We start from the raw sequence: 21,042 nt of genomic DNA, 5'->3' as shown, positions 1-21,042 counted from the left end.
TTTGCTTTCTATTAGAGCCTTTAAAAAAATGCCAGCCAAAATGTTAATTGTCAGTATCTAACTGTATCTGTACATAGCAAAGAGCTGAATCCAAGGTAGTATAACTGCTCATGCACGAGATGAAAAATGTAATTTTCAGACTTTGGTAGTTCCCATTATAGAGCAACTACACTAGATTTAAATGAAGTGTCTTAATCTTTTAAACTGTAGGCAGACTTTCAGAACACAAAGTTGCAAGAATACCTAAATGGAATGGGGAACCAGGATCTCCTGATTAATTATTGCTTGGTTTTTAGGGCACTCTCTTATGTTTATTAAAAGCAGTATTAAATAACGTAATCTCCGGCTTTAGCCAAAGTTGGAATTGTTTTTTGAGAAGTTTAGACTGTGAATATTTCACTACTGTAGAGTATTTCACATACTCTCAATTTGAAAGGAATTCTTACCCTCTGAGTTAGTTGTAGTTCAGATATTTCAGTTTGCTAGTTCCTGCATTTTGTAAAGAAAAAACAAACAAACCCCTCTAATAATAAAATAATTATTCTAAATAATAAAATTATTGAAATTGCCCTCAGCCATGTTATCTTTAGTAAAATTGTAACCTTATATTCCCCATACTGAAAGTAAGTAATAATTCAAATCTTTTTTTCTAATGTATTTTTAGACACTTTCATAGAATTTTTCTTTGTAGACAGTAAGAATTTGCCTGTCACACTTGGCTTCACTGCTATGTGTTTTATACAGATTCAGACAGTTTTCAGCAGTCTTCTGAATGCAGTCCAAAAGACAATGGGAAGAGCTAAGGGAATGAAATGGAAAATGTGGCTAGAATAGCAAGCTAAATATTTCCTGAAAATTCAGTCACTGACTTAAAATCATTCAAGTTGCTATGGTCTTTGCTTGGGTTTGAATTGTAATGATTGCTTGCCTGCTTCAGAGTTTAAACTTAATCTTGTTTTTGCCTGTGCTGCAGCCATTGTTGGCAGATCCTCAGTATGCATTTTTCTAGTTCTACTTCTCACTTGTGTGCTTGCTTTTTTTTATATTGCACTTACCTGAAGAGCTCCATTAAAAACTAAAAAATCTAACAATCTTCACTTGTGGGGCAGATACTAAGAAGAAAGCTCTTTCTCCTGGTTCTGTTCTTCTGTGTTAATTCCTGCGTGTTTTAAAAGACAGTCTGATTAGAAAGGATAATGTCTGCTTACTCTTAGTACAGAACTTTAAAGTTTTGTGGCTGCTCAGAGAAGCTGTAGCTGCCCCTGGATCCCTGGAAGTGTCCAAGGGTTGGACAGGGCTTGGAGCAGCCTGGGATAGTGGAAGGTGTCCGTACCCATGGCAAGGGGTGGAATGAGATGCGCTTTAAAGTCCCTTCCAACCCAGAATGGTCTGTGATTCTGTGGTTGTTATGAATAATGCAATTTTTTTTTTTTTAGTTTATACAATGCCCTTATCATTCTATGCTTACACATACTAGGCCACATTTCAGTCCTGTGCTGTTCAGGCGCTCATCCATCCTGTTGTCCCCATCTCCAGTTAGAGGATTTTTACCATAACATGATGCTGACTTCTCTAAAGCAGGAGGGAAAGCAGTTTGCTGCAATAAGGGTCTGTAAATGAGTCTCTCTGCATGCCTATAGCCATATCTATATATATACATTTTATTCTGAAATGTTTTTTCTCTTCTGCCTGTCTTACCCTCCTTTATAAGGAGGGGTAAGCGAGGAAGTTTAGGTGAATTTGGGACTTTGTGACACAACTGCACTCTCAAACAGCCATCCTCTAGTTTTACTCCCTAACTGAAACTCCAGCCTCCCTCCAAATACAAGTCTGTATTGCCTACTTGCTTCCTTGTGGAGGGAGGAATGGGCAGGAGACAGCCCTGACTCACTGGCTCTTGACTGCTGAGGGCGTCATCTTCTATCTCCTCTTCCCAGCAGCCCAGAGTTAAACATTACTCTTTACATGATTACCAGAAAAGAGAGAGAACTTCTCTCACAGGAGAGGGGGAGGACGATTCAGAAAGAACTGAGGAGTTGAAGGCTGGCTGGAATTTTCCTGAGATTTCTTGGGCTCTTCTGTGGCAAGTAAATCCTCCCTGTTTGAGGCTTGCTGGCTTACAGTAGCTACTGGCAAGGTATCAGGAACTATGCACCATTACACTGAAGCACACAAGTTCTGTTGGTTTTGCAAGCACAGTTAAGAGCTGGTTATGCTCTGGCAGCCTTGATGATGCCCAATTGCTTTGCTGTCACTTTTTATTGCAACATCTAGACCTGTGAAAAGTATAAGCAGCCGGACCTACTTGCAGACCCCATAGATTTATCCCAGCCAAAAAATGTATAAAACTGTGAGCTCAAATTAAAACTTCTGGCAGTCTGACTGCCACGGATTTCAGTGAGCTTCAAGAGCACATATTAATCAAATTCATTAGTTCCTGGAATGGGAAATAATTGCTAGAGTGAAAAATGTCTGTTTGATGCAGCCTCTAAGTATGCCTGTGTATCTTAAGAAATAAGACAGGAGAAGAAAGTTTACAGGAAAAAAAAAGCCAAAATGAATCTGGGTGTCTTAGAAGTTGTCTTATATGATAGATATTTTACTTAACCCTCCCTAATATAAATCTAAGCAGCTCCCAAGGGATGATGGCAGAAGGTAGAAGCATGCTGGAGACTCTAGCAAGCACAAGGCAGTGATAGTTTCTGTGCTGAGTGTCCAGGAACTGAATGGTTCATCTCCCCATGCTTTTGCCAGTGCAAAGTAGGATTAAATTTCTCTTCTACAAAAGGACGTTATTGTAGGATTTGAATTAAAAATGAGTGTTTCTGTGATTCCCAGGTGGAAAATTACAGAGAAATGTTCACTTCCCTGGAGCTGACATTGGCTCTGCGATGGACTGGTGTCCTGCTGTTACCGGATCTCCAGGAAACACACACTGAGCTCACACAAAGACCCCACAGCTGAACTGTGTAAGATGTCTCACTTTCAGAACTGGAGTCAGGACAATGTGTTGCCTCCTTTAATTACAGTCTGAGAATTGGTTTCAGATGTGGAAGAATGCCACAAAAAGAAATGGTGAGCATTTCTGTATCGCTCTTACGCTGTAAGAATGATGATCAAAAACCAGTCTTCTTTTTATAAAAAAGCCCTGAATTAAATATGGTAGAGAAGAGCCATCCAAAAGCGTTCTGTGAAAGGCTCCTGCATGCTGCTGCTGCCAAATTTTTAAAAGAGGAGTTAAATGTGGGACTTTCAGCATGTGATTCCAAAATACTCAGGTTAGCATTTACTCAGAATCTAAAACTGTCTGGATTGGCTGCTATGGCTGCTTCAGGCAAAATGCTTGATTTCTTTTCCAAAGGTGCAGCTAGGAGGATGAGATCTCATCTTGATGGTATATCTTCCTTAAGAGTTTCAAATAATTTTAAAGCACCAGATTTATGGAATGTAGCAGTGTGGAAAATGGATGGTATTTGCTCCTACCTCCCTGAAAGCATCTTGTGAGAAAGCCGCTCGGGCAGGCACAGACAGTCACTCAGTCCACACTCACACCACAGATAGGTCAGCAAAGAAAGATGGAAAGGGTCTCTGTATAGAGTTCCAGCAAGGTTTATTGTAGTCATGCTGAAGGAGTCCAGGGACAGAAGACAACAAAGCAGTGCATTGTCCTGGGTTAAGTATGGAGTATGGGGCCAATCCAATGGTCTGTGGGCACAGGAGCGGTACAAGGGCAGGGCAAAGGGCGATGACCTATAAGGAAAGGGCAGGGTAAAGGACAGTGACCTATAGGGAGCTGAGGTAGATTAACATAGTGCTGCAGAGCACTATGGGAGAAACCTTGTCATCTCACCCTAAGCTTTCTCAAAGCCTGTGGCAGATTCTTCCAGGGCCTTACCCTAGAAGTTCCCCTAATAGGCTCAAAGACCTCCTAAATGGAAGACCATGCCAATAAATGTCAAGTTCAATGTGTTTTTCAGTCTGTCAATACTGGAATGACTAAGGGTTCTTTGGAAGTCTTTCAGTGAATATTTTCATTGATTTAACCTTGCTATATAACATCTTAATTGGACAGAACAGTTTTATGGGCCTGTTGGATTTTATAAAGATTGTCTGTCTTTGCAGAGTGTGCAGCATCCACAGCCATGTTTGCAGCTTCAGTTGGACAGTGAGGGCACATGGGCAGAGGTTCCAGCACTTGGCAGGGCTGCTGCAATAGTGGAGATATTGTGCATCCCCTTCTGGTTTTGCACTGACTGATTAAAGCCAGTTTAGATATGGGCTTTAGTGGTCACAGCCACACTCTCTGCTGAGACACAGGTGTGCTCTGAACCTGGAGCCAGCAGGTAGATCAGGTAAACTTGGCACAAAGCACTAGAGGCCAGAACCTGATGTTCCAGCTCCTAGTGCTGTCACAAAGGTGTCTGTGGCATCTATAGTGGGAGAGCTGTTGTGTGCCTCTGTGACAGGGCATGGCCGGCATCCAGAGCAACACTTAGAAAATGTAAGTGCTTTAATGAAGGTATTTGAAACTGACTTGACCCTGTGCTGCAGTCAGGAAGCAGGGTTCTTGTCCTGCGCAAGTCTCTTTTCTGGCACTAGCAATGATCTGACTGTACAGCTGCACATAGTCATTGAAATTGGAGAAGACCTACGAGATTGAGTCCAGCCTTTGACCAATCACCACTTTGTCAACTAGACCAGAGCACTAAGTGTTACATCCTGTCATTTCTTGAATGCTTCCAGGGATATTTCTTGAACACTGTTCAGGGACAGTGATTCCACCAGCTCCCTGGGCAGCCTGTTCCAATGTCTGACCACTCTTTCCATGAAAAATTCTTATCCAATGGAAAAGAAAAATTGTACCAGATTAACAAACTAATCTCAGTGACTATGTGGTCACACAAGTGTTATTACCAGCACAAAGAAATTACTTGGAGGACATGGCTGTGGTTAGTAGGAGGACAGCGTATCTTTTCAGTGGCCACAGTCTGAGAACAGCATACACTACTTATGAGATTGCATCCTTCTAGTTAGTATAAGTTTCACTTATATTTCCCCAGAGAATTGGAAAGAGAGATTGCAAATTGAACATACTTTGCAATATATTTTTTTTGCAATGGGAGTCTTCTCTTCTCTTGAGTGGGATGTTAATGTAAAGGTCCATGCCTCAGCTTGACTTTCAGTTAGGGAAATTAATTTCCTGGAGAGATGTCCTCAGGATCAGCCTCTTGGCTGGCATTTGATCAATTACTGCAATAGGAGTTACTGAAGAAAAGTTTGGCTTAAAAATAAAAAGGCATCTTTAACTTTCTTTGCTTTAGAAAACAGTTTTGCCATTGCAGGAACAAGTATGTATGTATGTGTGTTCATTAAGAAAATAAGAAATTATCTGTTACTCAAACATCTGTTTTTTTACTTCCCTTTTGCAGAAAAATCCAAGAGTCCATCAATGACTAACTAAAGTCTCTGTTCTCATGATTTATGTGATTTGCTTCTCCTGGAGCCATGGATGAATACAGCCGCTTTGTGGACTGGGACAAAATGGATGTTAGTGCCCAGAGCCAGGATACAAAAGAGCTCACCTGCACAGACTTACATGAGCTCAAGCAGCTGGCCCGGCAGGGCTATTGGGCCAAAAACCACTCTCTGAGAGCCAAAGTGTACCACAAACTCATCAGCAATATCCCATGCCGTACAGTGACCCCGGATGCAAACGTGTACCGGGACATCGTGGTGAAGATCATTGGAAAACGAAACAGCAGCTCCCTTCCGCTGCCAGAGTTTGTGGACAACAGCCTGATCCCCACGTACTGCCTGAACGCGGAGGGCATCGGGGCCGTCAGGAAGATCATTCTGTGCATCGCCAATCAGTTCCCGGACATCTCGTTCTGCCCGGCACTGCCCTCGGTGATCGCGCTGCTCCTGCACTACAGCAAGGACGAGGCTGAGTGCTTTGAGCAGGTCTGTCGCATCCTAGCTTGCAATGACCCGTCCAAGCGGCTCATTGACCAGACCTTCCTGGCCTTTGAGTCCTCCTGCATGACCTTTGGGGACCTGGTGAACAAGTACTGCCAGGCGGCCCACAAGCTAATGGTGGCAGTGTCCGAGGATGTGCTGGAGGTGTACTCGGACTGGCAGCGGTGGCTCTTCGGAGAGCTCCCTATGGCATACATTGCACGGATCTTTGATGTCTTTCTGGTGGAGGGGTACAAAGTTCTCTATCGTGTCGCACTGGCTCTTCTGAAATTCTTTCACAAAGTCAGAGCTGGGCAGCCCATGGAGTCTGACAGCATCCAGCAGGACATTCGAGCCTTTGTGAGGGACATCGCCAAGTCGGTGTCCCCAGAGAGGCTCCTGGAAAAAGCCTTTGCTATCCGCCTTTTCTCTCGGAAGGAGATCCAGCTCCTGCAGATGGCCAATGAGAAGGCTTTGCAGCAGAAGGGCATCACAGTCAAACAGAAAAGGTAGGGCTCAGCACAGGTAACCTGAGCAATCTCTGGAATTTTCCCGGTGTGGGGAGCAGTCAGGCAGCCCTGGGTGACTGGTGGGGAAGGTCCACTGGTGCATGCTGGTGTCTACTGATGCATTTTCTCTGCAGAAAAACTCAGAAGCTCTAAAATCAAGCATTGCTGGGATTGTAATGGAAAGTGTAACTGAAATTCTATGATACAAGAGGAACAGAAGTTTCTTGTACTTTGATAAATTATTAATTTATGTGTGTATGTATTAATTACAAGTATTATATCTCAAAAGTATGTTTCATAAGCAGTTTTCAAACGAAAAGGCATTTTAGCAAAGTTGGTGTAGTGGTTTTGGTTCACCAATTTGAGATTACCCGACTAATGCACCAATTAATGTAGTGGGTCTAGCGCTGTCTTAAGTGCTAATGCAGCCACTATAATATACTTAATTATTTCCTGGTGTGAGATGGGATTAGGAGGGAGGCAAAGAAGGCTCAAAGCTTCAAAAGGGTGTAAAGAAAGCTTTATTAACAGTAACTAAAAGAAAATAATAAGAATCAGAATAAAAACTTTAGAACACTTCTCCTCCTGCAACAACCTTTTCTTTCCTACTCACAACGTACAGAAACAATTCAGTAGTTTATCACTTCTAGGATAGTCTTTCTTCAGTTAACTTAGGGAGAGGAGTCCCTCTTGTCAATTTATGGAGACTTCTTCACAAGAAAACAGTTCTCTCGTGGCTTTTAATTTCCATGAACAGCAGCCGCCCAGAAAATCTGTGATGATAAAGTCCTTCCCATTTTTCACAGCTTTTCCCACAGCTGTGTTTATGGGCCATGTCAACTTACGGGGTACTATTTTTAGGATGAGCTGTTCAAGAGCAAAGGTTTTCCTTATCTATCTCTGAGATCATCTTCATCTCTAGAAAGAGAAGTCTTCTTCTTTCCCTGGAGCAGAGGGTCTTCATCACTCTTCTCTCTCTCTCTCTCTCTCTCTCTCTGTTCAAACTTCTCATAGGATCACAGCTACTTTAACATCTGCTTACTGTAGCTTGGAGGCCTTTGCTCATATCTACAATTTGAACACTGCTGCATCCTGGGTTGGCTTAGATAGGGGTTTTAATAATGTTAGTTAGCTGGTTCTATGTACCCCCATGTTCCCCCCACGATTGTTCACTCCAGGTCACTTACCATTGGAGCTTCCTCATGTCAGTCTTGTGGCCGCCCCCCGTTCACTCCTGAAACTTCTGTGTCAGTTACCCCATCCCCGTGTTCCTATTCGTCCCGGAACCCTGTATCCACCCCTGTTGTGTTCCCGCTGGTTGCCGTGGTCCACGTCACCCCCCCGCTGCCTGTCCCTATTGGGCAAGGGAGCTTCCGCCCTTGTCTGCCCGCCCCCTATAAAACCCCATGCGTCCTTTGTCTCGTTGCCATTTGTCCACGTGGGTGCTAGCAGCGGACGCTGCTCTCCTCCGCAGCAACCATGCGACTAAACCTTCTCCAGCCAACCACAAGGCAAGATGTGCCATTCCTTCGCCCCTTCATCTCCTCCCACTGCCAGTTACAGAGCGTGGCAGCCCACGTCGGTGCTCTCAGCACCAGACCGCCCAGACACGCGGCAGCCCCGGACTCCCAGACGATATGCAGAGCCTAGCCAGGCTCCCCGAACCACCCGGGACCGGGGAGAAGAACGCAAAGCCGCAGAACACTTCATCTCCCCATACTTTTTCAATGAGTCACAGGGAAAAAGAGTCTGATGTATCAATTACATCCTTCTCCATAGCTTTACAAGAGGATTTCAGCCCTAAGATCAAGGCATCTCCTCATCCCTCCCATCTGGTACTTGACTCTTTTTTCACTGACCTTGGTGTCTTCATGTTGTTCTTCTACATGTTCTAACTCTGTCCTTTTCTCTCATCCAAGGGAGGACTGAAGGTCTGCAAGTCTTATCTGTGCACTGAAAGAGTTAATATCTCGCCCAGGCCTGCAGATGGTCAGTTGGCCTCGCAGGGCTCAGCAGTTTGTGGCCGGAGCTGCGGCTGGGCTGGGTTGGGGCAAGCAGCCCGGGTCGCAGCAGCCAGGCCAGAATGGAGCAGCAGCACGGCCGGGGCCGATGGCTTCTCCTCCACCTGGCCGGTGGCTGCGGACAAACCCCAACGGCAGCAGAATCTTGGCTGAGCTGACCCGGCCCAGGGTTGCTCCCGGGGCCCAGCAGACTCCAGCTCAGCCCGGGCTAGTGGCGGGACAGGGCTTAGTCACAGCAAGATGTCAGCAGCCCGAGCCCTGGCCTGGCCTCGTCCCTGCAGCTGCCCAGCAGCCGATGGGGCTTGGCCCCACAGCAGAGCCCACCCAGCCAGGCCAGCCTTGTTCCCTGCTCTCAGGCCAGAAGAGAAAAAGAGAATTCCTGTGATTTTTCATTCTTAACATGGGTGTTCACAGAGGTGTGTTCAACTTTCTAGTAGTTTAACAAAGTGTCAATATTCAACACGACTCACTGATTGGTTTTATCAGGCACAGAAGAAGCTCTCAGCAGCTCCAATGATAAAACCAGCACTGATAAATTACTTGGAAGAAACATACCCAAAGAAATGTGAGAATTTATTCTTAAATATGATATTATTTAATATATCATTATTTAATATGTAGAAAATGTCAATTTGATGCTGCTCAGTACTGGGAATTCAGCAGTTTCTTTAGTGTAAGGCACTGTCACAGCTGGGAACATTGTGCCTGACTGAGGAGCTGTTTTAACCGAGCAAGGAAGAAATAGGTCTTATTTTCAGATTACTTTTTAAATAAATTTGACTGCAAGACTCCTGGAAGTCAAGAGTGTAGTACTCACAGGTAGGAGTTGACCTGTTTTGTGACAGGTTCATGTACTAGTAGAAGAAATAATTTTGAAAGAACCATGGAAGAGTGACTGTACAGATCCAAGAAACTGTTGCATAATTACAAGCTCGTCTCAGAAATAAGGGGAGGAAGAACTAACTTTGAAACCAGTAAATGAAATCCTGCTCTGATATGACAGTAAAAGTCATACTAATAAAAAGCTTAGCTGAAAGGCCTCTCAACGGATATAGAAACGGCACCAATATATTAATCTGAACAAAATTAGCATCTTGCCAAGTGCAAATGTATGTGCAGGTAAGTAGTGCCTGTTCTGTTTTTCCAGAGGCTTCTGACAGCAGAAAACTTCTCCCAACCATTTTGAACTCTCAAGTTTAAGTGTTGGACAGTTTTATGAACTGCCCTCTAAAGAGAGGTGACTTCTAAAAGTCCCCTGGGTCAGTGAGTGTGGTATCTAGAATTTGGTATTCTAGACACACGGTTTCATTTTCTGTAAATCTCCACTGACACAGTAGGATCTTCCACCAGCTGCATTGCTGAGTTAGTTACAGTAGTTGCAAACAGTTACCATTCCATGGCATGGCAGTACATACTCAGTACATTTCAGCCTAAAAGATCACATAAATGTTAGCTGAACCTCCTTCATGTGTCTACATACATGTAAAGCTCCCCCCAGTCTCTTCCAAGGGTTAATTTCTTAGACTCACAGCTTGGTTTACAATCAGCTTCAGCATTTTCCTGTCAGTCTCAAATATTTCAAGGCCTTTAGCTACCGGATTGTCACACTAGAGGCAGTTCAGACCTTTGTATTTGAAACTTGTAACAAAATATTGAGTCCTCCACTGTGCATTCCTGTTGGGAAGTTCAGGAGAGTTGTAATATCGTTGAGTATATTGTTTAAATTAGAATTAGAGCTTTAAATTAAAAAAAAATTAATAAATAATTTAAATAAACCAGAGAAAAAGAAAACATACATCAGCCAACCACAGACACTTCAAAAGCTCCTGCTGTGTTAAATGTTGTAGAGAAATTCTCACAACAGTGATGCTTTTAAGGCAAAATACAGAAATATGCCCAAATAAAGCCAGTAGTCACTGCTATGTCAGGCAGAGTTGCTACTGAAAATTTTTCATCCTCTCTTGGCTACCTTTGTAAACCCACTGAAATTTCTCAATGTCCCCAGGCACAGTGCTGCTGGGAGTTTGGCTTGGCTCAGTTTGGGTCCCAGTGTGGGCAGATGGAAGTGCAGGAGAAGTGAGCTGTTCTCCAGGGTTCCATGGGGTGCCAATGAGTTCTCTTCTCCAGCTGTGTTTGGCCTGTGCAAGGAGAAGATGATTTATTTCCCCATCACATAACAAAACTGGGGGAAAATAGAAATATAAATGTTTTAACCTGTCTGATTATTTTTTAGTGCTTGGTGACTCAAATCAAACCTTGCTTTGTTTCTCTCCAGGCTCCTTTCACTCGCTTTGTCATGGATGTAGGAAGTCATTGATCTTTTCTATCTTTTTTGTCTTTTTCTTTGTATGTTCTCCTTCTGTCCATTCCATCTCCACTGCACCACTCCTGTTTGCAGTCTTGCATCTCCCAAAAGGTAGGTTAAAACACTGGAGTCTCTGCACTTTGCTCATTCCTGCTGTCTTTGGTTTGTTGTTTTTTCGAAGGTGGTCATATTGCTAACATTGGGGCAGGAGAAGCAGGCCAGCAATCAGAGCACCTGATTGCTGTGCCACATCTCTGGAATACCCTCCTGCAAAGTTAGTAAGTTAGTTCGCAACACCTGCAAAGCTGTCAGAGAAGGGGTAGTGGGCCCAAGAGCACAGCACTTCAGACAGCAATACACCTGTGTTTTCCAGAGTGGGAAAGAGTACTGTAAGAGTACTGTACATGGAGAAAGTACATGCTGGGATTATGGTTATGGCTATAAAAGGCCTTTATAATAATGGTCCTTTCTACTCTGGAAGAAAAAATGTAATTTTTTTAAACATCTCAACAGCTCAGAAGAGCTGTTAGGTATCATCCCAACTCCAAACCTGGCATATGCTGTTGCATTAGATGTGAAACAGAGTCAACTTTTTAGCTTCTTTGGAAGCTTTCTGCAGTTAATTGGAAAAAATTTGGACTGACCTCAACTTGGCACACTCCTAAAAGTGACCTGTCTCTATTCATAGTAGTTTATATTTACTTTTAAGTAGGTAGGGTTTTTTTTAGAGTCGAGAAGACAAGACTCTTTCTGTGTCAAGGAGGTCAGAGTTACTCAGCCATAGAGCATTAATGGTTAATGAACTCATTTATCAAGTCTTGGCCTGAAAAGTAAATCTTAAATGACAAAACACAGTGAGTGGATTGTGATATCTGATAAGCAGAGAACTTGGAAAGAGAAAGGCTGCCCTGTGAGTATTAAATACCAGAGATGTTTGGGTTTAAAATCATGCCTTTGAGAATCCTCTGGCCTTGCTGCAGGTGCCTTGAGTTAACTTTAGTGAGTGATGCACACTAATATTTGTACTAATTTATAAAATCAAAGCTGGAGTTAACTTTCTCATGTTTTCATGTCTGAAAGAACACCTTAACAGACTTAGCAAAGCATGTTTCATACCATAACTTCTGTGTTGAGGATTTTATCTCTAATAAATCAAAAAGCTGTTAATTCCAGTCAAGCAATCTGTGTATTATTTTTGCAGTTAGGTTGTTCTGAATGCAGCAAAAGCCTTGATTTATGCTAGGAAGCAGTTTGGGTTTGAGGGACTTAGGGAGAGCAGGGTGTCTGTTGATGCTGATCTGGACACAGGATTAGGTTTCAGGTTTATATATCACAAATTACTTATATTGCTATTTATGACTGAAAAAGAAATCTCCTTTTACCACACAATAATGCCCTCACTGAAATTATAATGGATCTTAAAGATAATGCATCTCCTCTAAGATTTGACCCATGCCAGAGTAGAGAAGGAAGATGTAATTTGGTGAGTAATCTTTGGAGTTGGGTATTTGTTGTTTTTTTGAATAATACAGGGCACATCCACTTTGACAGGTGCTGCTGCACATCCTCAACCTTGGCTTTACCTTTGGGAGCTTTGAGGTCTCTGAAGCACATAGTATTAATGATATAGCTGGAAAAGCAACATTCCTATGAAATTAGCAAATGCTGCTTTATTAAACAGATTGTGCTGGTTTTCAAATCTAATTCCTTGGAATAATAGCAGTTGAACAAGTCTTTCTAACATCAGCAATCAAGAGAAGATTGTCATGTGAATCCCAGTAACAGAGGAAAACACTAATGCAGGCTAAAACCTCCTGAATTTGTTCAGTTCTAGTGGTAGACTTTAATGCTGTCCAAATTTACTGTTCTCTCAAGCTACAGTGTTTTCACAGATGACCCCGAAAAGAGTGGAGTGGTGAAGGCTAAACTGAATTCTCCTCAATGAATAAAAACCAAAACATTTGGTTTTTTTTTAGCCCACTTGTGTTCTGTTCATTTTCACTCGTTTACTACTTTGAAAAGCAACTGCCAAACTGAAGGAGATTATTTCCAGTGTCATAAGATAAATACTGTTAAAAATAAGATAATTAATTCAGGTTAGATTCTTGTAACTAGTTGCAATTAATACAGGTTAGATACTTGTAACTAGTTGCCATCTGGAACCCCCCCAAAAAAGTTATATTTTTGCTCAGCAGCATGGAGTTTGATAGGTGCAAGCTGTATGTGGACACTTCTCAACACAGGGTCAGGTTTCAGTCTCAACCATCCGCAGCTGTGATTTGTTACTGGGAAATAACATGTCATTTTGTTTCATGTTCTTTGGCCATGTTCTCTGGTTTAACTAGATGGTGTCATTAAAAAAAATATTTACCATGATATTCAAAGGGCAGGAACTGTATGCCTGGTGCAGTTTTGAATGGCCAATACAGTGGTAAATACTTTCTAGTAAATCAGAAAGATCTGTTTGAAAAGGTGATACTCTACCTACATGAAAGAGTTCTGGGAAGGCACAGGGTACTGAAAGAGATGTGTTCAGAATGCTGCTGAACAGGCTTTGAGAGGGGTTTGGGTAGGAAACTGTTTAAATCAGCAGTTTATAGTAGCTAGGAGGAGGGAAAAAGGCAAAACCAAAGATACTCTGAGTGAGAGCCTTTTAGAAAAAAGAACTGAAGTTTAGTTGCCCAAACAGTTCACAGAAATGTGAAAAATGTACAGACCAGATATACAAATAATTCTGAGGCTCAAGGTGTAAATTTAAATCTGTTTTGATATTTGTCATTAAGTCTTAGCCTATTTATCATCATTGCTTTTCCGCTGGAAATTCATTCTAATAAACAGTTGACTGCCCTGAATATTTTTTAATTCCTTAAATGTGGGGGCAGGAAAAATCTTAATTTCTGCTGAGCTGAAACCAAGTCATTGTCTCTCAGCTGTGTTCCACAGTGACATCAGTTTTAGCTGCAGACCTGAAGTAAGATTCTGAACATGAGGGTTCAAGGCTTGGCCCCTACTTTGTTTAAGTGGATCTCTCTTTTGCCTCAGATTGCTGTGTTTAAAAATACAAATAATGTCCCTAGTCAGTGATACTGTAAGTTTTAAAGCCCATAAATAGTTACAGATTGCTTAATAGCTGCCCACAGAAGTTCCTTGCATTAAATAATGCAGGGTAGCAATGCAAAGACTGATTTCGTTCACTTGGCTAAAATAAGCAGTAATTTTAGTAATTTTTTAAAGTGACCTGAAGAGTCATTTCATTCAAAATGCTGATACCAAGGTGCCTACAGTGAATTCCAGAAAGCAGTTCCCAGTGTCTCCAAGCAAGCACTCCTCTGCATTGCAAATGCTGCTGATTTTTTGGTACTACGAGCATGAAAAATAAAAAGTTTATATATTTTGTGTGTTTTAGGGAGTGAGCTAAGGTATCCAGATCCATGCAGATGTACAGTATTGAGGGCTCCTTCATGATCATGAAACTGAGAGAAAGGAATGTGTAATTCTCAAAAAAACCCATCAGAAATGGGCAAATACTTGCACCTGAACCGTTGCATGCAAAGCAAAGTAATAAAGCTTTATTTAACACCTGGCTGCCCAGTAATACAGTGACTTGTGTAAATTCTGTGTCCATGGCTGTCTCCATTGCATTTTAAGCATTTAACATAGACCATGGAAGCAAATAACGTTTAATCCCCAGGCTCTGGGTTTGCGTGCTTATTTAATCTGAGAAATGAAGGCTGGCTAAGATGGTGATGATTGTTACCTTCAAGTGTTTAAAAGCCATGAATCAATCCTTCTAACTGTATCACACCCTTCTGAGGGGTACAGGGATTTCCTTCCCAGTGTCAGTGTCTAGCATTCCTTAGTATTCTCAGGCTCCATCTGTAACCATGATCCCGGGAACATTTTTGTTTCATAATGTAGTGGAAGTCACTGGTAATTGCATGTTTCCAAGAGGTGGAACTTCTGAAAAGCTTCAAATATTTGCCTTGGATTAAAATTGCTTGCCCTGGTAATACTGATTCCTCTAAAGTTTCTGAGGGGTTTAGGAATTCTCTAATTGCACCCTACGGGCAGGATTTCAGAGATAGAAAAAATACTACCCCTTCCTCTCAGATCCTATTTATATAGGTATTCCGTTCTCTGTGCTTAAACACAAGTGCCAGTGAGACTGTTACAAACAGCAAATAAAAGGCCATGGTTATTTTTTGTGGCTCAGTGTTGTGTCCTCTGTGTGTAAAGGTGCAGGCCACAGCTGCCATACAGAGAAATAGAAAATACAATCTCAAACCCAATCTCTGCCTCTGAGGATTATGTTAAATTGCAGTAGTTTATTGCCTTCACCAGGTCACGGCCATCTAATCCCGTGGACTGGAGCTCTGACCAATAATTTGTATGCTGGAGTCTGTTAGTGTTCAGCTGTCTTCTCGTGTTTCAGTTCAGTAATCTGAAACTTGTTAAATTATTGCTTCTCAGTGTTTTGTGTTGTATTTCTCAGGCAGAATGTGCACTTGGCAGTTCACGCTGAGAACTTCAAATCAGAAATTGTCAGTGTGAAGGAGATGCGGGATATCTGGTCATGGATCCCAGAACGGTTTGCACTGTGCCAGCCCCTCCTGCTTTTCACCACCTTGGAACATGGCTGTAGTCTGAGCAGGTAAGGAACACCTTCCTCTCTCTTCTCTAGTGTAGGGCAGAAAGGAGCAACTGGTGAAGTATTTGATGGATTTGAAAGGCCGTGCTTATTCAGGACTTGATCTGAAGAACATCATTAACGATGGAATATAAAAGCGACAAATTCGTATTACCTACAGCATTTGACTGGGATATTTTCTATGCCAGAATATTTTAAACTGTTCAAGATCAATTAGAAAAGTCAAACTTGGATCAGTTCACAGATTCTGCAGGTCTGAGTCTGGTTCCTTAAGGGTTTGAATGGTTTAACTTAGTGGCTGCTCTGCAGGCACTTTTGATAGGTAACCACAGTCATACTGATCCAAGGAAGAAGAGAACTGGAAACTGGAAATTATCTATGAATCTGATTGTTTTTTATTTTAAGTGAGATAAACTAGATATGAGTTATCCTTGCACCTGGTATGGAACACTGTAACCCTATAGCCCCTAATAATGACTTTGCCATCAGTAGCTACTGAGGTACTGAGGCAGGGAGTGACCTGCTCTCCCAGCCTTATGTGCCTATGAGGAAGAGCAAAAGCAAGCAAAGAGAATGCATCTCAATTAATTTCCTTGAGGACCTAAAGCCCTTCAAACATGATCATCAGTCCTAGGCTGTTTTACAATCCTTTAGGTTATTTCAATTCAAAATGCAGTAAAAGGCTGCAGTTGATCTAGGTAAACTTCTAGTTATTCTTTGGAGACATAAACTGTACAGGAGACTGAGTAGAGAACTGATAGTATTTGCTTACACACAGCTGTATTATTTACATGGACTGTATAAAGTATTTGCAGGAATATTCTTAGTCTTTGGGTGATTTTTTGCCATGGCACCAGTTGGAGAAGGAGGCAGTGCCTGACGTTGAGGAGGAAAGGAGCTGCAGTTGGTGGCAGTCAAGTACTCACTTTGTTGTGCTCTGCACTTCAGGTTCTATTCCCACAGCGAGGGACACGAACCAACTCTGCTCCTCATCAAGACAACAGCGAAAGAAGTGAGTGAGGCAAAAGACAAGTGATTAAATTGGAGTTTGGGTAGTATGTAATGCTGTGTTGCAACACACAGCTGTTTATAATAAAATGAATAAGCAAAGTTTGGCTTTGTTTTTTTAAGAATCCATGCTTTAAATTATTCTATTTGTTGGTTATAGGACTATGCATTCTTGGGCAGACTTTGCAAACCAGGTCTTGGTTAACTGCTTTTTCTCTTGCAAGTAGTGTGGGGTGATGGACTAGAGTAGCTCATTTTGCTATTGGACAGACTCTGACATGCAGAGTCAGAGGGACAGAGTGGGAATTGTGCTAAAGTTATGATTCAGAGAAGACATTTTTATTTTCTCAAGGATATGAGGAGAGGAAGTAGCAAAATTTAAATGGTATGAATAATGTTGGACTACATGATGTGAAAACAAAAGCCTTAGTTCATCTCATTCTTGATTGGGAAAAAAATAAGCCAAGAAAGTTCTGAGAACCTGAGGAGGAGTGCACACGTCCCTTTTTTCTGCTCCTATGTGTGACAATATTGGACAGCATAATGTGAAAACAGCTATATGCTTGTTTAAAAAATTAATACATAAAGCAAGAAGTCTTCCCAGAACCTTTTCGAGAGGGCACACAGGAACTTCCTGTAATGGTGTTGTTGACTGTGCCACTGTACATGACTTTTAAATATTCTGTATATAACATTAAGCTGTTTCTGCAGCCTGTGGGCTTTATTCGTGCCTATACAGAATCATACACAGAATCACACAGAATCAGGAAGTTGGAAGAGACCTTTAAGATCATAGAGTCCAACCCATGCCCCAACAACTCAACTAAACCATGGCAGTGAGTGCCACATCCAGTCTTTTTTTAAACACATCCAGGGACGGTGACTCCACCACCTCCCCAGGCAGAACATTCCAGAACTTTATCACTCTTTCCATAATTTTTTTTTTCCTAATATCCAACCTATATTTCCTTTGACACAACTTGAGACTGTGTCCTCTCATTCTGTCAATTGCTGCCTGGAGAAAGAGACCAACCCCACCTGATACAACCACCTTTCAGGAAGTTGTAGAGAGTGATAAGGTCACCTCTGAGTCTTCTTTTCTCCAGGCTAGACAGCCCCAGCTCCCTCAGTGGTTCCTCAGAGGGCTTGTGTTCCAAGCCCCTCACCAGCCTTGTTGCCTCCCCTGGATGCACTCAAGGGTCCCAACGTCCTTCCCAAACTTAGAGGCCAGAACTGGACACAGCGCTCAAGGCGTGGCCTCACCAGTGCTGAGGACAGGGGGAGAATGACATCCCTGCTCCTGCTGGCCACGCTATTCCTGGCACAGGCCATTGATACAGGATGATACATTCCTGATACAGGCTGCTGTTGGCCTTCTTGGCCACCAGGGCACACTGCTGGCTCATGTTCAGCTGACTGTTGACCAGTGCCCCCAGGTCCCTTTCCACCTGAGCACTGTCCAGCCACACCATCCCCAGACTATTAACATTGCAGGGGGTTGTTGTGGCCAAAATGCAGGACTTGGCACTTGGACTGATTAAACTTCATCCTATTGGACTCTGCCCATCCATCCAACCATTCCAGGTGTCCCTGCAGAGCCCTCCTGCCTTCCAACAGATGGACACATGCTCCCAGCTTAGTGTCGTCTGCAGATTTACCAATTAAAATCTCAATCCCCTCATCCATGTCATCAATAAAGACACTGAACAGAGCTGGCCCCAGCACAGAGCCCTAGGGGACACCCCTGGCTGGCAGCTGGATGCAGCACTGCTCACCACCACTCTCTGGGCCGGCCATCCAGCCAGTTCTGAACCCAGCACAGAGTGCTCCTGTCCCAGCTGTGGGCTGCAGCTTCTCCAGGAGTGTGCTGTGGGAGACAGTGTCCAAGGCCTTGCTGGAGTCCAAGTAGACACATCCACAGCCTGTCCTGCATCCACCAGGAGGGTCACCTGGTCATAAAAGGAGACCAGGTTGGCCAAACACAACCTAACCCTCCTAAAGCCCTGCTGGCTGGGTCTGATACCCTGGCCATCCTGTAAGTGCTGTGTGATGACACTCAGTATGAACTGTTCCATGACCTTACTGGGCACTGAGGGCAGACCAACTGGCCTATTATTACCAGGATCCTCCTTCCCACCCTTGTTGTAACTGGGCATCACATTGGGCAGCTTCCAGTCATCTGGAACCTCACCAGTGAGCTAGGACTGCTGGTAAATGATGGAGAGCGACTTCACAAGCTCATGTGCCAGCTCCCTCATCACCCTGGGGTGGATCCCTTCTGGGCCCATAGATTTATGAACATCCAAGCAGCTCAGCAGTTCTCTGATGGCCTCTTCCTGGATCACAAGGGACCCATTCTGCTCCCTGACACCATCTACTAACTCAGGAGGACAGCTGTCCTGAGGACAAGCCGTCTCCCCACTAAAGGCTGAGGCAAAGAAGGCATTAAGCGCTTCGGCCTTTTCTTCATCTGTAGTCACTATATCTCTGCAGGATGACTGTCCATGAACAAGCCCATTTCTACTCTTTATTTACGTCTACCTAATGCTTACCCTCCAGGCCATTTCATAGTTCTGCATGTGGTTTATGGCCATTCAGGCCTATGTTAAGATGCCAGTGGCTTATGGACTGCCCCTAGTGTCTGAAGGGTAGAGGGGGAAACAATTATTTTGCTTCTTGCTTTAGAACCTGTTGAAAGTCTGGCTTTGTAAGGGGATTCTGGTTTTTATAGGATGGTTTGTTTCTTACCCCTCAAAAAAAACATGTATTAGCCAAAAAAAAAAAAAAAAAAAAAAAACCCAAAAAAAAAAAAAAAAAAAAAAAAACCACCACCCTAGGAGAAAAATATGGGGTTTTTTTAATGCTTATGGATTTGGAGGGATTTTGCAAAGGGTTTTTCATCCTTTATTCGTATGTCTATGGTTAACTTTTAGAATTAGGACAATTTGCCTTCTGATTTTCTGCCTCTCATACCCATCAGGCATATCACATCAAATGGACTTCTGGGTCATTTAGATTTAATTCTAAATCTGAATTTACATTTAAATCTAAATACAGATTTACCTAAATAAAACAAATCCGATCTTCAGTAATTTTGTCCTAGGAGATCTGCTTGTAATGCTTGTGGAGGCCTAACTGCAAACGTACCTTAGAACTATTCTGTGTGATCATAACTGGTTTTCTGATTTCTGGGGGGAAAAAGCACAGATGCTTTCATCCCACTTTGGAGCTTCATTGTTTCCTCTGTGTGCACATGGCAGCGATGTGTATTGCTGGTAGCAAAAAGTTCTAGTGCAAACACAAGACTCCAGAGACCAGCTCAGCCCTCAAAGGGTGCTTCTCTTTATTGGAGACTAGTGGCCCCCATGTGGTTTGAGTGGATGCTCTAAATATCTGAGCTAGTTCAGCATTTTCTTAGCTAAGCTGGCTTTAACATATACTTTGAAATGTAAGAAAGCCACCAAGGCCACTGTTTGACCAAAAAGTGTTCAGGCAGAGCTGCTCATACTCTAACTTGGGACAGCACTGCTGCTTTGGTTGCCAAAGTGAAGGAGTAGGAATCAGGCTATACAGGCCTAGAGTGATCTATATTTTGGTACTTGAGGTTGTGTTAGAAAATTTCTCTTTTAAGGCATCAGATGTATGAAATATTTTTGGACACTCTTGGGATTTAGAGGTAACCAACCACTGGTAGATTAAAGCAGCTTAAATCTGTCTTTAGATATAAGTACTTGTGCTGCTTTAATCCACTGGTGTAGAAACTCTGAAACTCAAACTGAAATAAAGCCTGCAGGTTTGGTCTCTGAAATGTCAGTATCAGTGGGTTTAACACACTTTCTTCTTCAACCGGAAGCCTGACTGTGCTGTCTGTGCCAGGTCTGTGGGGCTTACCTGTCTACTGACTGGAGTGAGCGCCGGCGAGGAGGGAACAAGCTGAGTTTCTTTGGAACTGGGGAATGCTTTGTGTTTAGGGTGAGTAAAATTTTGTTGTTGCTGCCCAGTACCAAGAAGAACGACTGTACTGGTTAGCTATCACACCCCTTCCACTTAAAGAGGCTGGATTGCATACCTTTCTAATTTATAAAGTCTATTGAACTCTTAATGTGGAGGAAAAATTTTACTTTTAAGTTTTGTGGTGACTCTTTTTCTCCCCTTGCACAGAACATTTTCTTAAAAGATCATAGAATCATCAAGGTTGAAAAAGACCTTTAGGATCATGAAGAACCAACACAGAACTGCTATCATGTTCACTAGTAAACTATGTCCCCAGGTGCCACATCCACAGATTTTTTGAACACTTCTAAGGATGGTTTGACACCGGCCAAATGCCAGGCACCCACATAAGCTGCTCACTCACCTTCTCCTGCTACAGCTGGGCAGAGCAGAGAAAATTTAACAAAGGGTTCATGAGTTAGGGACTGAGAATAAACACTCCAAAGGCAAAACAGGCTCAACTTAGAGATAAAGAGTGGGTTTATTACTAACAAAATCAGAGCAGAAAAATTAGAAGTAAAATGAGCCCTTAAAAACACCTTTTTCCCCCCAGCCCCTCCCTCCTTCCCACCGACAGTGCAGGGAGACATGGCCTGGAGGGCT

The 21,042-nt window shown here is 42.8% G+C and overlaps 1 protein-coding gene across 3 annotated transcripts in view; it reads left to right on the top strand.

Annotated features, from left to right (window-relative positions):
- TBC1D24 (TBC1 domain family member 24) overlaps positions 1 to 21,042 on the top strand; it is a 36,897-nt gene that overhangs the window by 8,864 nt on the left and 6,991 nt on the right. Inside the window, exons 2-7 of one of the 3 annotated variants that reach the window (XM_053991916.1) lie at positions 2,839 to 3,075; positions 5,430 to 6,464; positions 10,884 to 10,901; positions 15,283 to 15,441; positions 16,387 to 16,450; positions 20,323 to 20,418. In XM_053991916.1, the coding sequence (XP_053847891.1) occupies positions 5,506 to 6,464; positions 10,884 to 10,901; positions 15,283 to 15,441; positions 16,387 to 16,450; positions 20,323 to 20,418 (1,296 nt within the window). In that variant the 5' untranslated portion in view covers positions 2,839 to 3,075; positions 5,430 to 5,505. Of the gene's footprint in view, positions 1 to 2,838; positions 3,076 to 4,473; positions 4,502 to 5,429; positions 6,465 to 10,883; positions 10,902 to 15,282; positions 15,442 to 16,386; positions 16,451 to 20,322; positions 20,419 to 21,042 lie in introns of those variants that run through there. The other 2 variants (XM_053991914.1, XM_053991915.1) reach the window with 2 other exon arrangements.

Source organism: Vidua macroura, chromosome 16 (assembly GCF_024509145.1).
Source record: "Vidua macroura isolate BioBank_ID:100142 chromosome 16, ASM2450914v1, whole genome shotgun sequence".
Taxonomy (NCBI): Eukaryota; Metazoa; Chordata; class Aves; order Passeriformes; family Viduidae; genus Vidua; species Vidua macroura.
Note: the sequence above shows the minus strand (reverse complement) of the source record. Positions and strands in the feature narration are given on the sequence as shown.